We start from the raw sequence: 16422 nt of genomic DNA, 5'->3' as shown, positions 1-16422 counted from the left end.
ACAAGAGGGTTTGTTGAACCTGTATGTGGGGATCCTTTTCACGTTGTCCCATCGTGTGCTTCGGTTTCCTCTGGGTGCTGTGGTTTCTTCCCACATGTGAAACGTGCGTGAGCAATAAGGAATTGGCCCAACCTCCCAACGGAGAACTCTGCTGACAAAATAGTCAAGAAACGCAGTGAATGTCCTGTATGAATAAATTATATTAATGTTGTTTTCTTATTTATATAAATACACACACACAACACGGGAGGCGGGGGGGGAGGCAGTGGCACAGTGGTTAGCACACTGCAATCTGAACCGGGTGACCTGGATTTAACATGAAATCCAGTCCTGGAGCCCCGATGACTGAAACAACATTGGAAGGCCTTCATCCAGCAGCGGATTGACAAGTGAATTGTATTATCATTAATACCGTTATTATTATAATTCACCCACACAGGGAGGCAGACAGACGGACAGACGTGCACGCGTTACACTGTATGGAGATAAATACTTTAAATAAATAACCAAAAAGGAATCCCGAATTCTGGCGGCCCGGTGCCTCCCTGCCAGGACCATTATCCGCTGACAGCGAGTAATGAAAAGGTTGCCATGGTAGCGCTTTAGAATAAGGGACGTGGGAAGAGAAACGCAACCCTGTTTTTTGGCTGCAACCTCGTCTCACAGACGATGTCGCTCCCTCGCTCTCCTCTCCCCCCCCCCGCCATGCTACCGCCAAACTCGCTCCCCGTTTTTTTCGATTCCCCCCCCTGTATTCCCTCCCCTTCTTTCCAGGCCCCATGAAAGGCCTTGGCAAGGGACCGAGACGTATTTGCCGAGCGGCTTTGCCCCTAATGGAAATGTCAAATGGGAAGCAGATGAGGGGTGGGTGGGGGGGGTCTGTGGCGGGCCGCACGGGGTGCGTGCGTGTGCAGCATTGATCGCGAGTTGCGCTAAACAGCATCGGTTCGCGCATTGTTTCGGCTGCGGTTGCTGGCCGAGAGAGAGAGAGACAAAAAAATAAAAAGTGGGTCGGGGATGCAGGGTGGTGGTGGTTAGGTGGGGAGTGGTGGTGTAGCGGTTAGCGCGCCGCGCTACGAACCCGACAACCCGGGTTCGAATTCCCGTTCACGGCCAACACCAGCGATGATTATCTGAACCGGTCATGGGCCTCCCCTAGGTCCATTCAGCCTCAAACGAGTACCTGGTGCAGTGTGTAAATGTCGCCACTGCGGAGGCAAAGGCGGCCGTGCGTGGTGCTGGCCACCCACCCCCTCGTGTGTCGTGTCGGCCTTCATAGTTGCTCACGAACAGCACTTGCCCCAACAGTCTGTTAAGGCTACACGGAGGGTGGTGATTAACCCCCCCTCAACCACCCTCCAAAAAAACCCACCACCGCGACAAGAGACAGAAAAGAACAAAAATGGAGAAATGTGACGGAGAGTCGTGACAGACCGCCCAGATGTCTGGCGGTCTCGCGCTTTGCAACTCCGCTTTCGCAGCCGTCTGCCGGCCTCCTTGACCCCTCGTCAGCGTCAGGGGTTTCTGCGCAGCATCGCTCCACGCTCCCTCATCACCGCGGCCCCTCTAGAATGGACTCGGTGTCGTTGATTTGCCGCATTGGCGCAGAGTTTAGGTCGCCAATGCAGGGTGTGATTTGACGAATTGTTGAGATTTGTGGTTGTGATTTCATGTATTAATTAAAAAAACACAAAAAATTTACCTTCCTGTAAATTGAGCAGCCTCTTGTGGCTGGCAGGGTCACGTGAACCCATTATGTACAACGTACACAAATGAAAAAACTTTGTTCCTTACACACGCGAGCGATGCGCGCACCGCGAGCGTACTGTCGGCAGCATTCGGTGTGTTGTACGGTGGAGGTATGCTATGTGGTATTGATCTTGCCGCCTTTACCGTTTACAGATGCTGAGGGTCGAACACAAGCCTCCCGCGTGTTCACAATCCCGCCCAGACAAGAGTAAGGCAACCCATCTTACGCCACTCTCCATTACAATATAACTCGATAATGTTGCTAAGTGGGATGTGGCTTCTCTCACTGCTGTCCCTCCATCGACTGGAATTCACTTCCCCCAGCCGTCCATGCTGTTGACTCCCATCGCTGCGGACGATTGCCTCTTTTTCTCCGTAAAATAAATATGCCCACCGTCTGGAGATGTCGCATTCGTACGCTACGTAATATCCACGTGGACTTCCACGCCAATGAGCGGCCCCTCTCGTTCAGCAGTCGGCCCTTTCAGCAGCATGCCTGCCTCCGGTATTCTGCTTCCAAGCAGAGCCGGGCGTAGTGGTGCACGGCTGGGACCCAGCACTTTGGAGGACAGGATTTCTCAATCACGCCGATTCGTGAGACTCCCGAAACCCCATGTGTTTCCGAGGCGGCTATGAGGTGGCGGAGTTTTATTAGAATCGGAATCTGAATATATTTCCTGGAGAAATCCGATGAGGGGCGGATCAGAAAGTTACAACAACAAACACTACAACACTTGATAGGAGTGCTTATTATGCCTCTGCTTTCTCCCGGAAGCACACTTAACAATGGAACTTAACAATGTTACACACTTAACAATTGAATTGGCCCAAACATCTCAATGCAATACCTTCCTGATGAATATGGACAGCAGGGGGTGTAGTATCCATAATACAGGTTTTTTTGGGTTAGATCGGGTAAATATATCAATATCCTGTTAAACCTGCCACCACCCGACACAGCTAATTACCAGAGGTGGGACAAAGTCATTGTTATGCAAGTCCAAGTCGAGTCGCAAGTCATCAAATTCATGACTCGAGTCTGACTCGAGTCCAAGTCACATGACTCGAGTCCACATCTCATAGGTGGGACAAAGTCATTGTTATGCAAGTCCAAGTCGAGTCGCAAGTCATCAAATTCATGACTCGAGTCTGACTCGAGTCCAAGTCACATGACTCGAGTCCACATCTCATAGGTGGGACAAAGTCATTGTTATGCAAGTCCAAGTCGAGTCGCAAGTCATCAAATTCATGACTCGAGTCTGACTCGAGTCCAAGTCACATGACTCGAGTCCACACCTCTGCTAATTACTAAGGTTTGTCACGTAAAGAGAACATGCCAATTCGTGACTAGTACAGCACACCGGTGTGTTGGAGAGCCAAGCCACAGCATTTACAATCTGAGTACGACTTTCACCAGTAATTACAACTAGCTTCATCAGCCATATTTGTGGAAAAGTCCTCCTGTTTCATTCCTTAAATAGAGGGGTAGATGTCATGACAACGCTTGTGTGCTCTTATTGCCAATTCGTTAGAACGAATTGGCATGTTCTGTTTGCGTGACAAACCATACTAATTGGCTGTGTCGGATGGTGGCGGGTTTAACAAGACATTGATATATTTACCCGATCTAACCCAAAAAACCCATATTATGGATGATATTGGTCACGAAACCCTACGTGTTAAACTGGTGTAGTATTATTTGGTTTGCAATTTCTTGTACACAACGGAGAGAATGACACGCGGCGTCTCGCTCGCGCTGCCGCAGGGCCCAGAACCTCCGGCGCTCCGAGTGCGGCGGTTCGGCACCGGTGGACGCGCTGGAGCTGACGGCCGTGGAACGGAAGGTGAAGGCCGGCCGCTACCGTAGCGTGGACGACTTCGACTCGGACATCTCGCTCGTCTTCAGGACCGCCGAGGTAGAGGCCTCGGCCGTTGCCGTCGTCCTTCGGTTTCCGCACATGACGCGAGCGCCGGCACAAGGGGGGGGAGCGGGGATCCGGGGGGCTGAGGCCACCGACTCGCTGCGCTGGAGAACCCGGTTTAAAACCCGAGCGGCCGATACCTGAATTCCGATCGCAGGCCATCAGCGGTTGCCGGCAGATCGCTCTGACCTCTGAGCCACCCAGCCACCTCCGGCTTTCACCTCGCCTTGAACGATGTCTGAAAGAGAGGGAGAGATCGATGGGTTGACTCGCACGGGATCGATTCCCACTTGATTAGTTAGCACCCGCGTCGATCCATATCCATGTCATTATCTCTCAGCGCCAGGTGCCGACCGTGGAGAAACAAATCGAAACGACACAGGCACCCCGCCCAGCACCCAGGCCACCCCAAGAATTGCCATCATGGACCCTGACACATGACCTCGCCTTTTTTTCCACTTTCCAATTAGTCGTTTTTGTTTGTTTTCTCCCCAATTGTACTACATTTGAGCTATTGGCATCGTCATGAGACTACGAAAACCATTTGGAACTCTCACCAAGCAGTGATCCACCCTGTGCTCGAGCACGGCCCACAGAAGGAGATATCACAAAACCACCTGGGATATCTCCCGTGTGATGTCTCCGCTTCAAGTGCCCATTTCTATCTACATGCGAGGAAATGCGCTCTCCCACACGCACTGCTACAGATGAATGGATTTTTGATCGCCAAATGAAGGGGAACGCCGTATTTAACATTCACGTGCTTCATGCGCAGTCGTTGGAACCCAAGCCATACCTGGGAACCCAGTCGTAATCACGGGCAGCTTTAAACTCCGATTCAAACCCAGGATGTGAGCTCACTGACTCAGGTTCGATGACCCCTGCGCCACCCGGTCACCTCTCCTGACCTTCAGCCTTAACTTTTTCTCCCCAAAGACAAAGATCCCCCGTATAGCCTGTAACAGACTGTTTGGGCAAGTGCTGTTGGCGAGCACCTATGAGGGGGTGGGTGGCCAACACAGCGTGTAGCGCCTTTATCTCCCCAGTGGCGATGTTGACACACCTTACCAGATACTTATTTGAGGCTGAGTCGAACTAGGGGAGGCCCAGGACCGGTTCAGATAATCGTGACTGATGTTGGCCCTTAGCAGGAATTGAACTCGGGTCGCCGAGTAGCACTAACCGCTATGCTACCGCTCCTCCACTTTTCTCCCCACACCCGCTGCCACTACCACTACCACCGCCACCGTCACCGCAGAGATGGCACGGGCGGCGGTCCCCGCTGGGCCGGGAGCTGTGCCGCCTGCGTAAGGCGTACCAGCGGGCGCGCGACTCGGTGGCACCGCCTTGCCTGTCTGCCGGAGACGCCGAGGAGGAGGAGGAGGATCAGGAGCCGCCACCGCCGCCGCCGCCGCGAGCGGACGGCAGGAGGACGCGCGCCGATGCCCGCGCGCCCGACGTGACGTCGACGGCCGGGCCCGGGGCGGCCGAGTCGCCAGGACGTGAGCAACAGGACGAGCGCGGGGCCGACGACAGGGACGACGACATCATCCGCTGCATCTGCGGTCTTCTGCGTGACGAGGGCCTCATGATCCAGTGTGACAAGTGCCAGGTGCGTCACACCCCCAGCCCCCCCCCCCCGTACCCCCACGAACCCAAACTGCACGGGTGCTGGCGCACGCGAGTGGGCCCCGGTCGTGAACACGGTTCGAACACGGTCACAATCGGCCGTGTCAGTCGCCCCGCCTTGCCTTTCCCCGCACGTTGTGCGCTACCGTCCGTGCAACTGTGAAGCACTCGGGTCGTACCGCTCATTGTTCGGCAAAGATGTTAGATGTTTTGTTCGTCGTGGAGCGGCACGGCCAAAAAACACGTGGGGAGAGCCACACAGCGGCGCAACCGCGACAAACCTATGCGGGATCCGTCAATGTCAGCGTGATGGGAAACAGAGGGTTGCATTTTTCGTAAATTTGCGTACGGCACTTTGTCTCTTCTTCCTTCACGTCCCGTAAGGCTAAACTCTGGAACTCATCACCCCACTGCTCTCTCATCAATTCTAATTACAACGTGCAATCTTCTTGGTCTGCTCTCAGTCGCCTGCCACTTTGTGAGTTGTGCCACCAATAGTGAGTAAATGAACAACTGACGCGGTCCTTGCATCTCAATAACGTGGAGAGCACTTTCGAAAGTACTGTACAACGTTAACTGGAATATCGCTGTTAAAGAAAAGCACATTGTGTGTCGTACAAACCATCGCTGCTGTCCGCCACATTCACCACCCAGAGGCCTCCACACGATGGCTCATTCGCTGGCCGAGCACCAAATATATAAGCTATTTAAACTAAACTAGAAACTATAAAACTATTTAAACTATAAATCGTTTTGTTATTTTACCAGGTAAGGCTGACTGAGCTATATAGCCCTTTTTCAGAAGCGACCTGGCCACAAATGATAGTTCAACGAAGTCGCTTATCATGTGCAAATTTACAGCAGCCAAATACTCTAAACACATGTTGATTCTAAATGTGGAGGGGAAAACCCGGAGGACCCGGAGATATATCCACACGACCATGGGGATAACATGCAAACTCCGAATATACAGGTGTCAGGGTCGGGAACCCACGACCTCCTGTATACCAGGCAAGGTAGTTAACATCTCGCCACCGTGGCGCCCCTATTGCTAGACCGGCCAGCACACGTGCACGTGTACGCACGTATTAAGATTTCTCTCCACCCTTACAAGGTCTTATTTGTAACAGAACTTTTTTTCACGTTTCCCAATTATATTGCAATTCTACATTCGGTATCACAATAGGAAATGAGAAATATTTATTTGGAACTCTCACTTCAAGCAAGCAGTGGATCACCCTGTGTCAGAGAATGGCCTTGGAAAATTATGTCACAGAATGACCTCCGAGGTCACACATCAATAGGCCTCATTATCCACACTCGTGGCATTCCATATTTTTTGTGCCCTGAAAAGATTGTTCATCGCATGGCAGTGAATTTTTTTTTTTATTCTCAGAGCTGGAATAAGCCAAATTAAGTGATACACCATTTTTGTTGTTGCTATAATTGGTGACAGGTATGAGACCACAGACGCTTCAGAGCCGTGTTTAACCACGGGTGGCTGATAGCCAGACTCGAATGCAGGAACTCGGTGGAGCCACGCGACCTCCTATACATTTCCTATCTTTCATTTTATTCATTAAAGAATTCATTCAGTTACATTTCCGACGAATCTTACATTCCAACAGTCAACATACTGCCCGACGTTACAGGTCGTGCCCGTCCTTGTTAACCGAGCTCATTGTTGGGGATTTTTTTTCAAGGGTTGGCTCAACGCTTCTTTTAATAAACACCCGAGGGGTAAGGAAGAAGAAGAATCTAGGAGCTGCGCCACGCGTTGACCTCGGGGAAATGTCCCACGGTTACCGAGGTGTACGCCCTGGTCACACTTGGCACAGAGGGGGTCTCGGACGTGAGGGTGGTGGGGGGTGGGAATTGAACGAGTTATTTAAAGTCTTCCTCCTTTCCTTTCAGCATGTATCCCTCTATTTTTTGTTCGTTGTTGTTATTGTTGTTCGGTAAAAATGTAACCGCGCGTGTCGTCTGTGGCGGCAGGTGTGGCAGCACTGCGACTGCATGCAGATCACGGCCGACGTCGAACGTTACCTGTGCGAGGAGTGCAACCCGCGCGCCGTCGAGAGGGTGAGTTCCCTGCCGTCGCCCTGCCCGTCACGTTGCCTCCGGTACGGTTGGCTACGTGTCGGCGAGAAATAAATTCTGTGTACGTACACACACGTACGTTAACGCATACACTACCGCTGCCTTGGGCTGGGCTCTATCTCGCCGTGCGCACGTGTTCAGCTCTAGGAATCGCGTGTTGCTGTGTTTACCTCCTTATTATCGTCCAGAGCCGTCGAACATTTTTGCCAGGCCCCCAAGTCCTATTTTTTTAAATTAAATGTTTAACTTTACTGCATTGTCGTTTCAGCATCCGCACCCAACTTTTCCGTTGCATTTCGGATATTGGGGGGGGTCGCATTTCTGCCCAAGAGCAGAGGCAGCGCCTTCGGCCATCGGCGGCTGCGACTAGGACTAGGAAAGGATGTTTTGTTAACGGCTTTAACATAAAATATTAAAAACGAGGGAGCAATTCATTTTGTTTCCGAGCATTTCACGGCAACATGTGGTGACCCATAACCTATGGATAATGCATAACATGCTACGCAATGCAGATGACGGACCCACGGGGGCAGGAGTGTTGGGTAACACGGCAAACGTGGGGTTAACTGACTCCGTGACGAGGAGGGGGCGGGGGGCCGTCAGTCGGGTGGATGGGGTGGGGGTGGTGTAGCAGGGACTTAGGGGAAATGTAACGGCCGTTGTGTGGAGGAGCTGTAGCCAAGGGGATAGGACACCAAGGCAGCTTAGTTTAACACACCATGGACGTAAGTTTGAATCCTGGCCTCGGATTACGGAAAATTGTTATCTTATATTTTTTAACCCATCCCCTCGGCTGCAGCATCTCTCCACTCAATGGTACTGTTTTTCATTTAAATCATCTACGGCACATTACATTTTACTTGACTAAACATTACTAATATAGTACATGTATTTTACTCTTAAATTGAAGTCAATTGGCTTCTGCCCCCTCTCCACCAGCATTTTTATGTGGAGCAAAAGCTCTCGGGGTGGCTCCCCCCTCCCAGTCTGCCATGTGGGGGATGGAGGATGGGGGGGCAAATGCCTCCCTGCACCCGCTGCCGCCTCGCCGCCTATGCTGTCGCATGCGGGGAAGCCGTGGCCCTTTTGCGTGGGTAGCTGGGACGGAGGTGGAGTAGCGAACGCGCCGGGCGATGTGGGAGGAAAGTGTTGGTGGAGCAGCTGCGTTGATCCTCGCTGTTGTATTTATGTACATGTGCTGAACTTCTTTACCACCGTACGTAGCCAACTGTGCTCATCGGAGGTGCGGTTGTTACAGGAGGTGCTCATGATGCCGCAGCCAGAATTGGCGCAGCCCGGCTGCACGTACTACATCTGCCTGCTGCGTGACGGCCTGCTCCTGAAGCAGGGTGAGTGCACTGCGTTTGCTCGTGCATCGTCGGTCATGATCTATCCGCTGCTGGATGAAGGCCTCCCCAAGCCGCCACACGATGCTACAATTCATCTGGCTCATGCAGTTGTACTGATTGCATCGCCTCATCTCTGCACCCTCCTGGTAAAATGGAGGTTGGAAGCCAGCTGAGGTGTTCCTCGACAAATAGAGTGCGTTTAGGAATTGTTTGTGACTTGTCCCATTTTCCAATGTTTTTCCTCGACTCCTCCTGCACCTACCCATGACCTCTGCGTTCCCCACGCAAATGTCTTGCCCCTTGAGATAATCCCTCTTCTCCCTCTATGCCCCACATGCCGCCCCCCCCCCTCACCCGTGCTCACATCCTCCTCCCCATGCCCCCCCCTCCATTCCCCCCCCCCACCCTGGCACCACCAGGTGACTGCGTGTACCTCATGCCGGAGCTGCCGCAGCGGAGGGGCGCAAGGGGGCAGCCGCTCCGCCAGGCCTACCACCTCCGCACGGCCGCCACGGGGCCCACCCAGCTCGACATCTTCCGCATCGAGAAGCTATGGAAGAACGACAAGTGAGTCGGGGGGGACTCCTGGCAAGGGCGGTGGGGGAGGTGGGAGGCGGTGGGGCGATGCAGGAGGAGGACAGCGTGAAGGATCGCAGGCGTGGGTGTGGCGTGGGTTGCCCAGGACGCGCGCACGAGAGAACGACGCTGAACAGGGCGGCATCCCTTACGCTCTCTCTTCCCAACCCCTCCCCCACCTCCCACCTTCTTGCCCGGCTTCCTCGCGAACATTTCGCAGGGGCGAGCGTTTTGCCTTCGGACACCACTACCTGCGGCCGCAGCAGACGCACCACGCGCCCTCGCGCCGCTTCTACCGCAACGAGCTCTTCCGCGTGCCCATGTACGAGGTGGTGCCCCTGCGTGCCGTCGTGGAGCTCTGCTGGGTCATGGACCTCTACACGTACTGCAAGGGTGAGCAGCGCAGTGACGCACACACATACGCACGCACGCACGTACAAGGCAGCGCGTCGGACGTTGCTTTTTACGTGGCGCTGTTGACGCGATTCATCCGAACGCGCTTTACAATGAAGACGCTTGACGCTAGTGAACAATAATGGCCAAGTAAATTATTATCCGGCCGAAGGATAATCAAACAAATCCGTTTGATTATATTCAAGTTAAAATATTCGACTGTGGCAGCTGCATTCTCAACGTGACTTGGCACAGAGTTCCAAAGGTAGGGAGCAGAACAACTCAAGGCCCTTGCTCCTCCTCACCTCAAACGACGCCTCAGAACAGCCAAAAGTTCAATGTTCGCCCATCTCCGTGCCTGCGGTCCATTGGTAATGGAGGCATTCTGGCTGGTGGGTGGATCGTGTAAAGAGATCTGCGGAACCTCCCGAAACTTGCTGGGCCGTGAGGTGACCCAAGAGCTGACAGTACCGAGGATCAAGATCGATATGTCATCAGTACCTGGGGAAAATGCTCAAAATGGCATTTCTTATTAGACGCCTCTGTTGTGAGCTCCAAAGTTGACTGGCACGGCAGCGCAGTGCAGTCACTTATCAAAAGGCCAGAGGTGGAAACCCGCGCAGAGAACTGGAGCAGTTGTTGTTTTGTTCGATCCACGGCGTACATGACAAGAAATGAGATGTGAAAAAAAACACTGATATATGCCCCGGGAAGTTTGCCAACCAAAGAAATTACTTTTCCTTTGTCCTCTGTGGCAAAAACAGCGTGAGCGTTCTCTCCCGCTCGCGCGCGCACACAGAGCGCAAATACGATGATAATTGTGAATCTCCAACTTCAGGACAACGTGAAAACATTTAGGCATGGCTGACGCTACCCACCGCCGCCCCCCCCCCCCTCTCACTGCCTCCCGACTCGTTGTGCCCATGCTCGCTGTCGCCAACTAAACGCTTCCCTGCTGCAGCACTGCCGCATGATCAGTGCTGCAGAAATATAATAAGAATAATAATCAAATAATTATCTTATTTATCCAGGAGAACAAGACTGAGTCGTATGACTCTTTTTTTTCAGGAGGATCCTGCATCGGGCTATTATTTTAAAATGTTTCCAGACAATTATTGATGAGTTGTGTTTATTATACGAGTGGGAGGAGCACCCGGAGAAAACCCGTGCATGCGAGGCAGCACTCTATCCATGTACAGATGGAAACAGATGGCGATTAGTCCACTTGCACCACTGCCTTCTCCTGGAGAGACAGGGTACATAGCCCACGAGAAGGGAGTTTCACACGATCCGTACGATGATCACCAACCCTCGCTGCTGCCTCCACCAGTGCTGGCTTAGAGGCAGTCACAGCAGCAGCGCAGCCGCCACCACTACCCAACTGCAGGGAAGGCACGGCTGTAACCTCGCTGTTCTGTGTCGACTGCACACGCTTGCCGGGGTCACGTATGCATCCGTCTACTAATATGTTTCGTGCGGGCGTGGGATGAATGATGTGTGTGTGCATGTGTGTGCGTGCGTGTCCGTGCAAACATGCCTTAAAAGGGCATGCGTGCGTGCGTGTTTTAGAGCATGTGTGCGTGTATTCGAGCGTGCGTGTGCGTGCGAGCGTGTGAGAGTTTGCGCTGAAGCGTGAGTGCGTGCGTGCATGCATACAGGAGAATGTGTGCGTGCATACATGCATTGTGCCCGTGTGCGTGCATGCACGCGTGCATTAACTCATGCGTGCCCGTGTCCCTGTGTGCGTGCGTGTGCATGTGCGTGCTTGTGTGCATCCCGCGGAAATCGCATGTACAGGGAGGCCGAAAGGCGCCGAGGAGCAGGACGTGTACATCTGCGACTACCGCCTGGACAAGTCGGCGCATCTCTTCTACAAGATCCACCGCAACCGCTATGCCACATGCACCAAGCCCTACGCCTTTGATCACTTCGCCAAGAGGCTGACGCCCAAGCGCGACTTCTCGGTACGGCCGGAGCGCAGCGCGAGCGGATTTAACGCGACGGTGGTGGCCAAACCGCCGGACGGCTCGACTCAAAAAAAAGAAAGGGGGTGGAGGTGGCGGTGGGGGGTTGTCGGGGTGTGGGGACGATCGCCGGATTTTGTTCGCTGAGCTCTGTCGCTTGCGTGTCACGGTGAATGTGCGCGGACGGTTTGGAAATGTAGTGATGACACCCGTCTTTTCTGTCTGTTCTAACACAGCCTCATTACATTCCAGAAAACTACAAGAGGAATGGGGGAAGGTGAGATAATGCCAATTATATTTCTTGCGCTCACAGATTTGCTACTTTAACACGATTAACCAAGAATGAGCGTCGAATGTGCTGACACTTTTGACAACGCGCATGAATAAAAACACTCGTGCAGTGCATTTACGATTTTCGTAGGCATTGCAGATGAATGTAAAAGTGCTTTACAGCTGTCACATGTTTATTGCTACAGGCATTAATTAGCAACAGCAATCAAAAGACACATTTTCAAATTGAGTTTACCTCCATGTGTCATGTACCACTGAGCCACCACCACACTGAGATCCTGGGTTCGAATGTTGATCGCAGCTATCTCCAATGAAACCAAGCGTGGGCGAGCTGATTGTCTCAGCCTGGTCGCCACCTATTTGCACAAATCCCCTCCCCCCCCCTACCGATTACATTGCATTTGTGACACTTTTATTTCTTCCTCCCCCCACCCCCACAAAGATCTTCCTGGAAGAGCGGCAAACTCAAGCTCAAGGCCAAGCAGGATGTGAGCGCGAAGAGCAAAGGCCTCCCGGCCAAGGCGCGGCCGCCCTCTGTCCCCGAGAGCCCAGCGAGCGACGGCGCCGCTGCAACGCCGCCGCTGCCGCTGCCGCCACGTGCCCCACCAGCGCGTGCGGCGGAACGTAGGGAGGAGAGCACAGCGACCCGAACGCCCGGTGTGCAGCCACCGGACGACGACAAGCGAAGGGAGCAGAGGCAAAGGCTGGACGGAGTTCTCCTGCACCTCCTGGCCAAGCTGCCGGGGAAAACGGGTAAATTGCTGGCGACCGTTTGGCCGTCGTCGATAATGACTCGCGGATTTTCACGAGCCCACCGGGGGAACGCCGGATAGCGGGGGGGTGGGGGGTGGTACTGTGCGTGTGTACATGCGTATGGGGAGGGGTAGTGTAGCGGTTCGCGTGCTGCGCCGCGAACCCGGCGACCCGAGTTCAATTCCCGCTCGCGAATAACAAAAGTGACGATTATCTGAACCAGCCCTGGGTCTCCCCTAGGTCGACTGAGCCTCAAATGAGTACCTGGTGCGGTGTGTAAACATCGCCACTGGGGAGGCAAAGGTGGCCGGGCGTGGTGCTGGCCACCCACACCTCGTGCACCGTGATGGCCTTCATAGGTGCTCGCTAACAGCACTTCCCCCAACAGTCGGTTAAGGCTATACGGGGGATCTTTGTCTTTGTTTTTACATGCGTGTACATGCGTGTACATGCCTGTGCGTGCGCATGTGTGTGCGTGTCTGTAAAGATGGCTGCCTATAGCGATTACATAATGACTATATTTCATCGGGTTTCCAATCCACATTTGGCACGGGGAATTTTGTGGCGAGGGCCATGGAAAAAACACGTTTTTACGATTGTGAATATTGTATTTATTGATTGGCAGCCATGAACGTATAAATTAGTTGCATTAAGTTAGTCGGGCTCTATTTTGCCCAGTTAGGAGTCCACAGAGACAAAAACTCTGCCAGGGAAACCGAGGGTCATTGCATGGATCCCGAAGAAGGCAGGAGTTTTGAAATGTGTTACAAAACCAAAATAACAAAAAATCAGCACAGATATTAATCATGCAAATTCTAAATTCTTCCTCATATACAAAAATCATTTGACGTATTAAATCATTGTTACACCACCTCAACCTATTATCCTGTCTGGAGCCAGGATAATCGGTTGAATTTCAACTTTGTGGGAAATCGACAAGTGTTTGTCTTGTTCGTTAACTTGCCCCTTGCCATGACAATTGAGAATGTGCAGCTCCCATCGCTATCCTGGGGGGGGCCGTCGTTTACGAACAGCACCACCACCATCACATCAAAGTCTGCAATTGCACTTTCACATTTGGCCTCCTTATGATTCATAATTAGTTACTTTTGGGTCAAATCGTGTCAGTGCAATGACATTTTTCAGCTTTACCCTACCCGTCACCCTACAGTGCCACTCAAATCAAGTTGCCACGTGGTGGGCAAATGTGCCAACTGATTTTGCTTTGACAAGCGAGCAAAGTTGTTTATGATTTTGTCCGACGTTTTGCTGGAGATTACAACCAGCATCATCAGGCGTAAACGGAGGCTCGGCTGTACACCGGAGGGTAAATCCGAAAATTGGCATTGTACATTACACTGGATCTACGCCAAAAGTAACCAATTACGGAGTGTAAAATTTATCGTGAAAGCCTACGAGTAAAATTCACCCAGGCGGTATTATTATTGTTAACTACCACTGTATTGTTTGAAGCACAAATTCCTGACGAACAATAATGTCCTTTCGTGTCTGATGCAGCTGTGGATGTGTCCTACCTGCTGGAAGAGGGCGCGGGGAAGAGGCTCCGAAGGCACGCCCAGGCCACCACCGGGCTATTTGCACTAAAGTGACATTTTTTTTGTAGAGGCCCCCCCCACCCTAGCAGTTAGTGGGGGGGGGGTGGGAGTTCGGGGGGGGTCAGACGGCCAAGACAGTGCCTTGTCACGGACGAGGCATGCCACGCCGAAAACATTGCCACCAACAACGCGCTCAGAACCAGCGGAACAAAGAGGATGGCGAAGCAGGAGAAAAATGCAAAGCGGCTTCCGGTGGTCTTTCGCGATGGAGGGATGGGCCCAGCTGTGGACATCCTCACGCGTGGCTCTCACGGAGAGGGACGTCCCACCTCGGTCGCAGTTGGCGGCTCTCACCCTTTGGTTCGAGCAGAAAGGCCGAAGGCCCTCGGAGTGTTCAGGGACGCGCGCGCTGGCCTGCGCCCGTAGCACACTGTTGGGTCAAAGTTCGTGCGTGGTGCGTTCACAAAACATGCCTTGGTTCGCACGCCCCGTCCAGCGTTGGTGAACGGAACTCGCCCAAAGGCACCCGCCACGCGCGCTACGGTTCGATGTGCGGGCGCTTCGAGATGCCTGCAGGAAATGGTGAAGGTCATCCCAGCTTGACGATGTGTCGTCGTGGAGCGGTCTGGGTTTGCGCAGATCTCCTAGAAGGTCGCTTTCAACAAAAAAACTTTACACCTTTTCTCGTGACGAGTGAAAAAGATGCGAACGAAGAGATGCGGTCCGGAGGAGGAATGTCGCTCCGCGATGTGCACGGAGAGAGAAGTGTTATTATCGTCGCCATCGTCGTCGTCGTCATCGCCGGCACTGCCGATCGAGAGCGTGTCATGTCACGTGTTTCCGTCCGTGCGTGTGTGCGCCCACCCCCGACCCCCCGTCTCCGCACCAGTGGCGGCGACGTCGTGTTTCCTTAGCAGTATTCGCAGCAGTACAGTATTTATTGTATTCGGAGTTCGCGCGCCAGGCGAAATTAACGATGAACTTGGGGGGGAAGAGCGCAGACGCAGCCGGCTTCTAGAGCCGCGCGCTCTCGTTCGAAATTCGCTTCGAGGCTCGCGGCCTCTCGCCAGCTCAGTCGCAGGCGACGGAACGGCCGCCTCTCGGCACCCCCCCCCTGCCCCCCACCCCTGCCCCCCACCGATGATGTTTTTGCATGGTTGTACATAGGTAGTGGGACCGCACGTAGGCAGTGGGTCTCTTTTCATCCCACTTTGCGGTTTTGTACCAGAACTAAAAAAAGGCTTCTTTTACATCGTATTTTATTATCGAAGAAGAGATTGTTTTCTTGTCTATTTTCCTATCTTGAAGCAAAACTGTTTACTGTACAGCTGTGTGTAGAGTATCAGATACTCACTAATTGTGTTTTCTTTGCTTTTTATTTTTTGACGTTTCATTTTGTGCCTTTTTCTTTTGTAATTAGTCTCGTCTGGGCGACAGTGTCAAACACTAGCCGGTCCTGTTTGGAAAAAAAAACTAAAACAAAAGTTATATTTTTTGTTGCAGAGCAAATAAATGTTAGACAATCACTCCTGGAGTGTAGCATTGTCTTGTCCAGCAAACGCATAAAATAATTAAAGGAAGGCAATTTTATATTTAGGGTTAGAGTAAAAAAAACATTAGCAATATTACAAAATGTTCATCGCCAATAATAAAAACAAATAAAATGTACCGTGTGTGATTGCAGTTTGTTTGTCATCGTAAGTGTTGAATGTTAGGGAGTCGCGATGGTTTATTTAGGCGTCTGAATATTAGAAGGGAAATGCCAGCCTGTGTTGGCCGCAAGGTGGCTCGGAGATGGTAGTGTTTAGTGTTACTCCCCTTGTATGCGTGGCTTTTCCCCAGATGCTCACGTTTTCTGCCACATGACAGACAAGCATTAATGATATTAAAGAGAGTCCTTGAGACTCCGTGAGGCTTTTCTGGATAATTAAGTTTGGTGTCTTTACTTGACATAAAATAATCTCAGGTCTCAGCCATAATATACTGATATTATTAACACTGCCTCCTAACAGGGCACATTTATTTTTAAGATAATGGCCACTGCCCGAAACGTTTGTGTCTATAATTTTTCGTTATAAATCAGTATCAAATTCAAGCATGGTGGAGTGTATATATTTTAACTTGTGCACCGCTGACAGCC

General features: G+C 52.2%; 1 protein-coding gene across 5 annotated transcripts in view; it reads left to right on the top strand.

The window, feature by feature from the left end:
• Window positions 1-15950, top strand: part of LOC144935421 (histone-lysine N-methyltransferase ASH1L-like) — a 106879-nt gene extending 90929 nt beyond the window's left edge. For 4 of the 5 annotated variants that reach the window (XM_078862035.1, XM_078862036.1, XM_078862037.1 and 1 more), the window contains exons 17-27: window positions 1903-1957; window positions 3515-3665; window positions 4930-5283; window positions 7296-7382; window positions 8659-8749; window positions 9169-9316; window positions 9546-9718; window positions 11516-11682; window positions 11919-11959; window positions 12416-12726; window positions 14245-15950. In XM_078862035.1, coding sequence (XP_078718161.1) covers window positions 1903-1957; window positions 3515-3665; window positions 4930-5283; window positions 7296-7382; window positions 8659-8749; window positions 9169-9316; window positions 9546-9718; window positions 11516-11682; window positions 11919-11959; window positions 12416-12726; window positions 14245-14336 — 1670 coding nt within the window. In that variant the 3' untranslated portion in view covers window positions 14337-15950. Of the gene's footprint in view, window positions 1-1902; window positions 1958-3514; window positions 3666-4929; window positions 5284-7295; window positions 7383-8658; window positions 8750-9168; window positions 9317-9545; window positions 9719-11515; window positions 11683-11918; window positions 11960-12415; window positions 12727-14244 lie in introns of those variants that run through there. The other variant, XM_078862038.1, reaches the window with a different exon arrangement.
• Window positions 15951-16422: the final 472 nt, after the last annotated feature.

The sequence above is a fragment of the Lampetra fluviatilis genome, chromosome 13 (genome assembly GCF_964198595.1).
Source record: "Lampetra fluviatilis chromosome 13, kcLamFluv1.1, whole genome shotgun sequence".
Lineage (NCBI taxonomy): Eukaryota > Metazoa > Chordata > Hyperoartia > Petromyzontiformes > Petromyzontidae > Lampetra > Lampetra fluviatilis.
The sequence above is the reverse complement of the archived record's forward strand: the minus strand, read 5'-3'. Positions and strand labels throughout refer to the sequence as shown.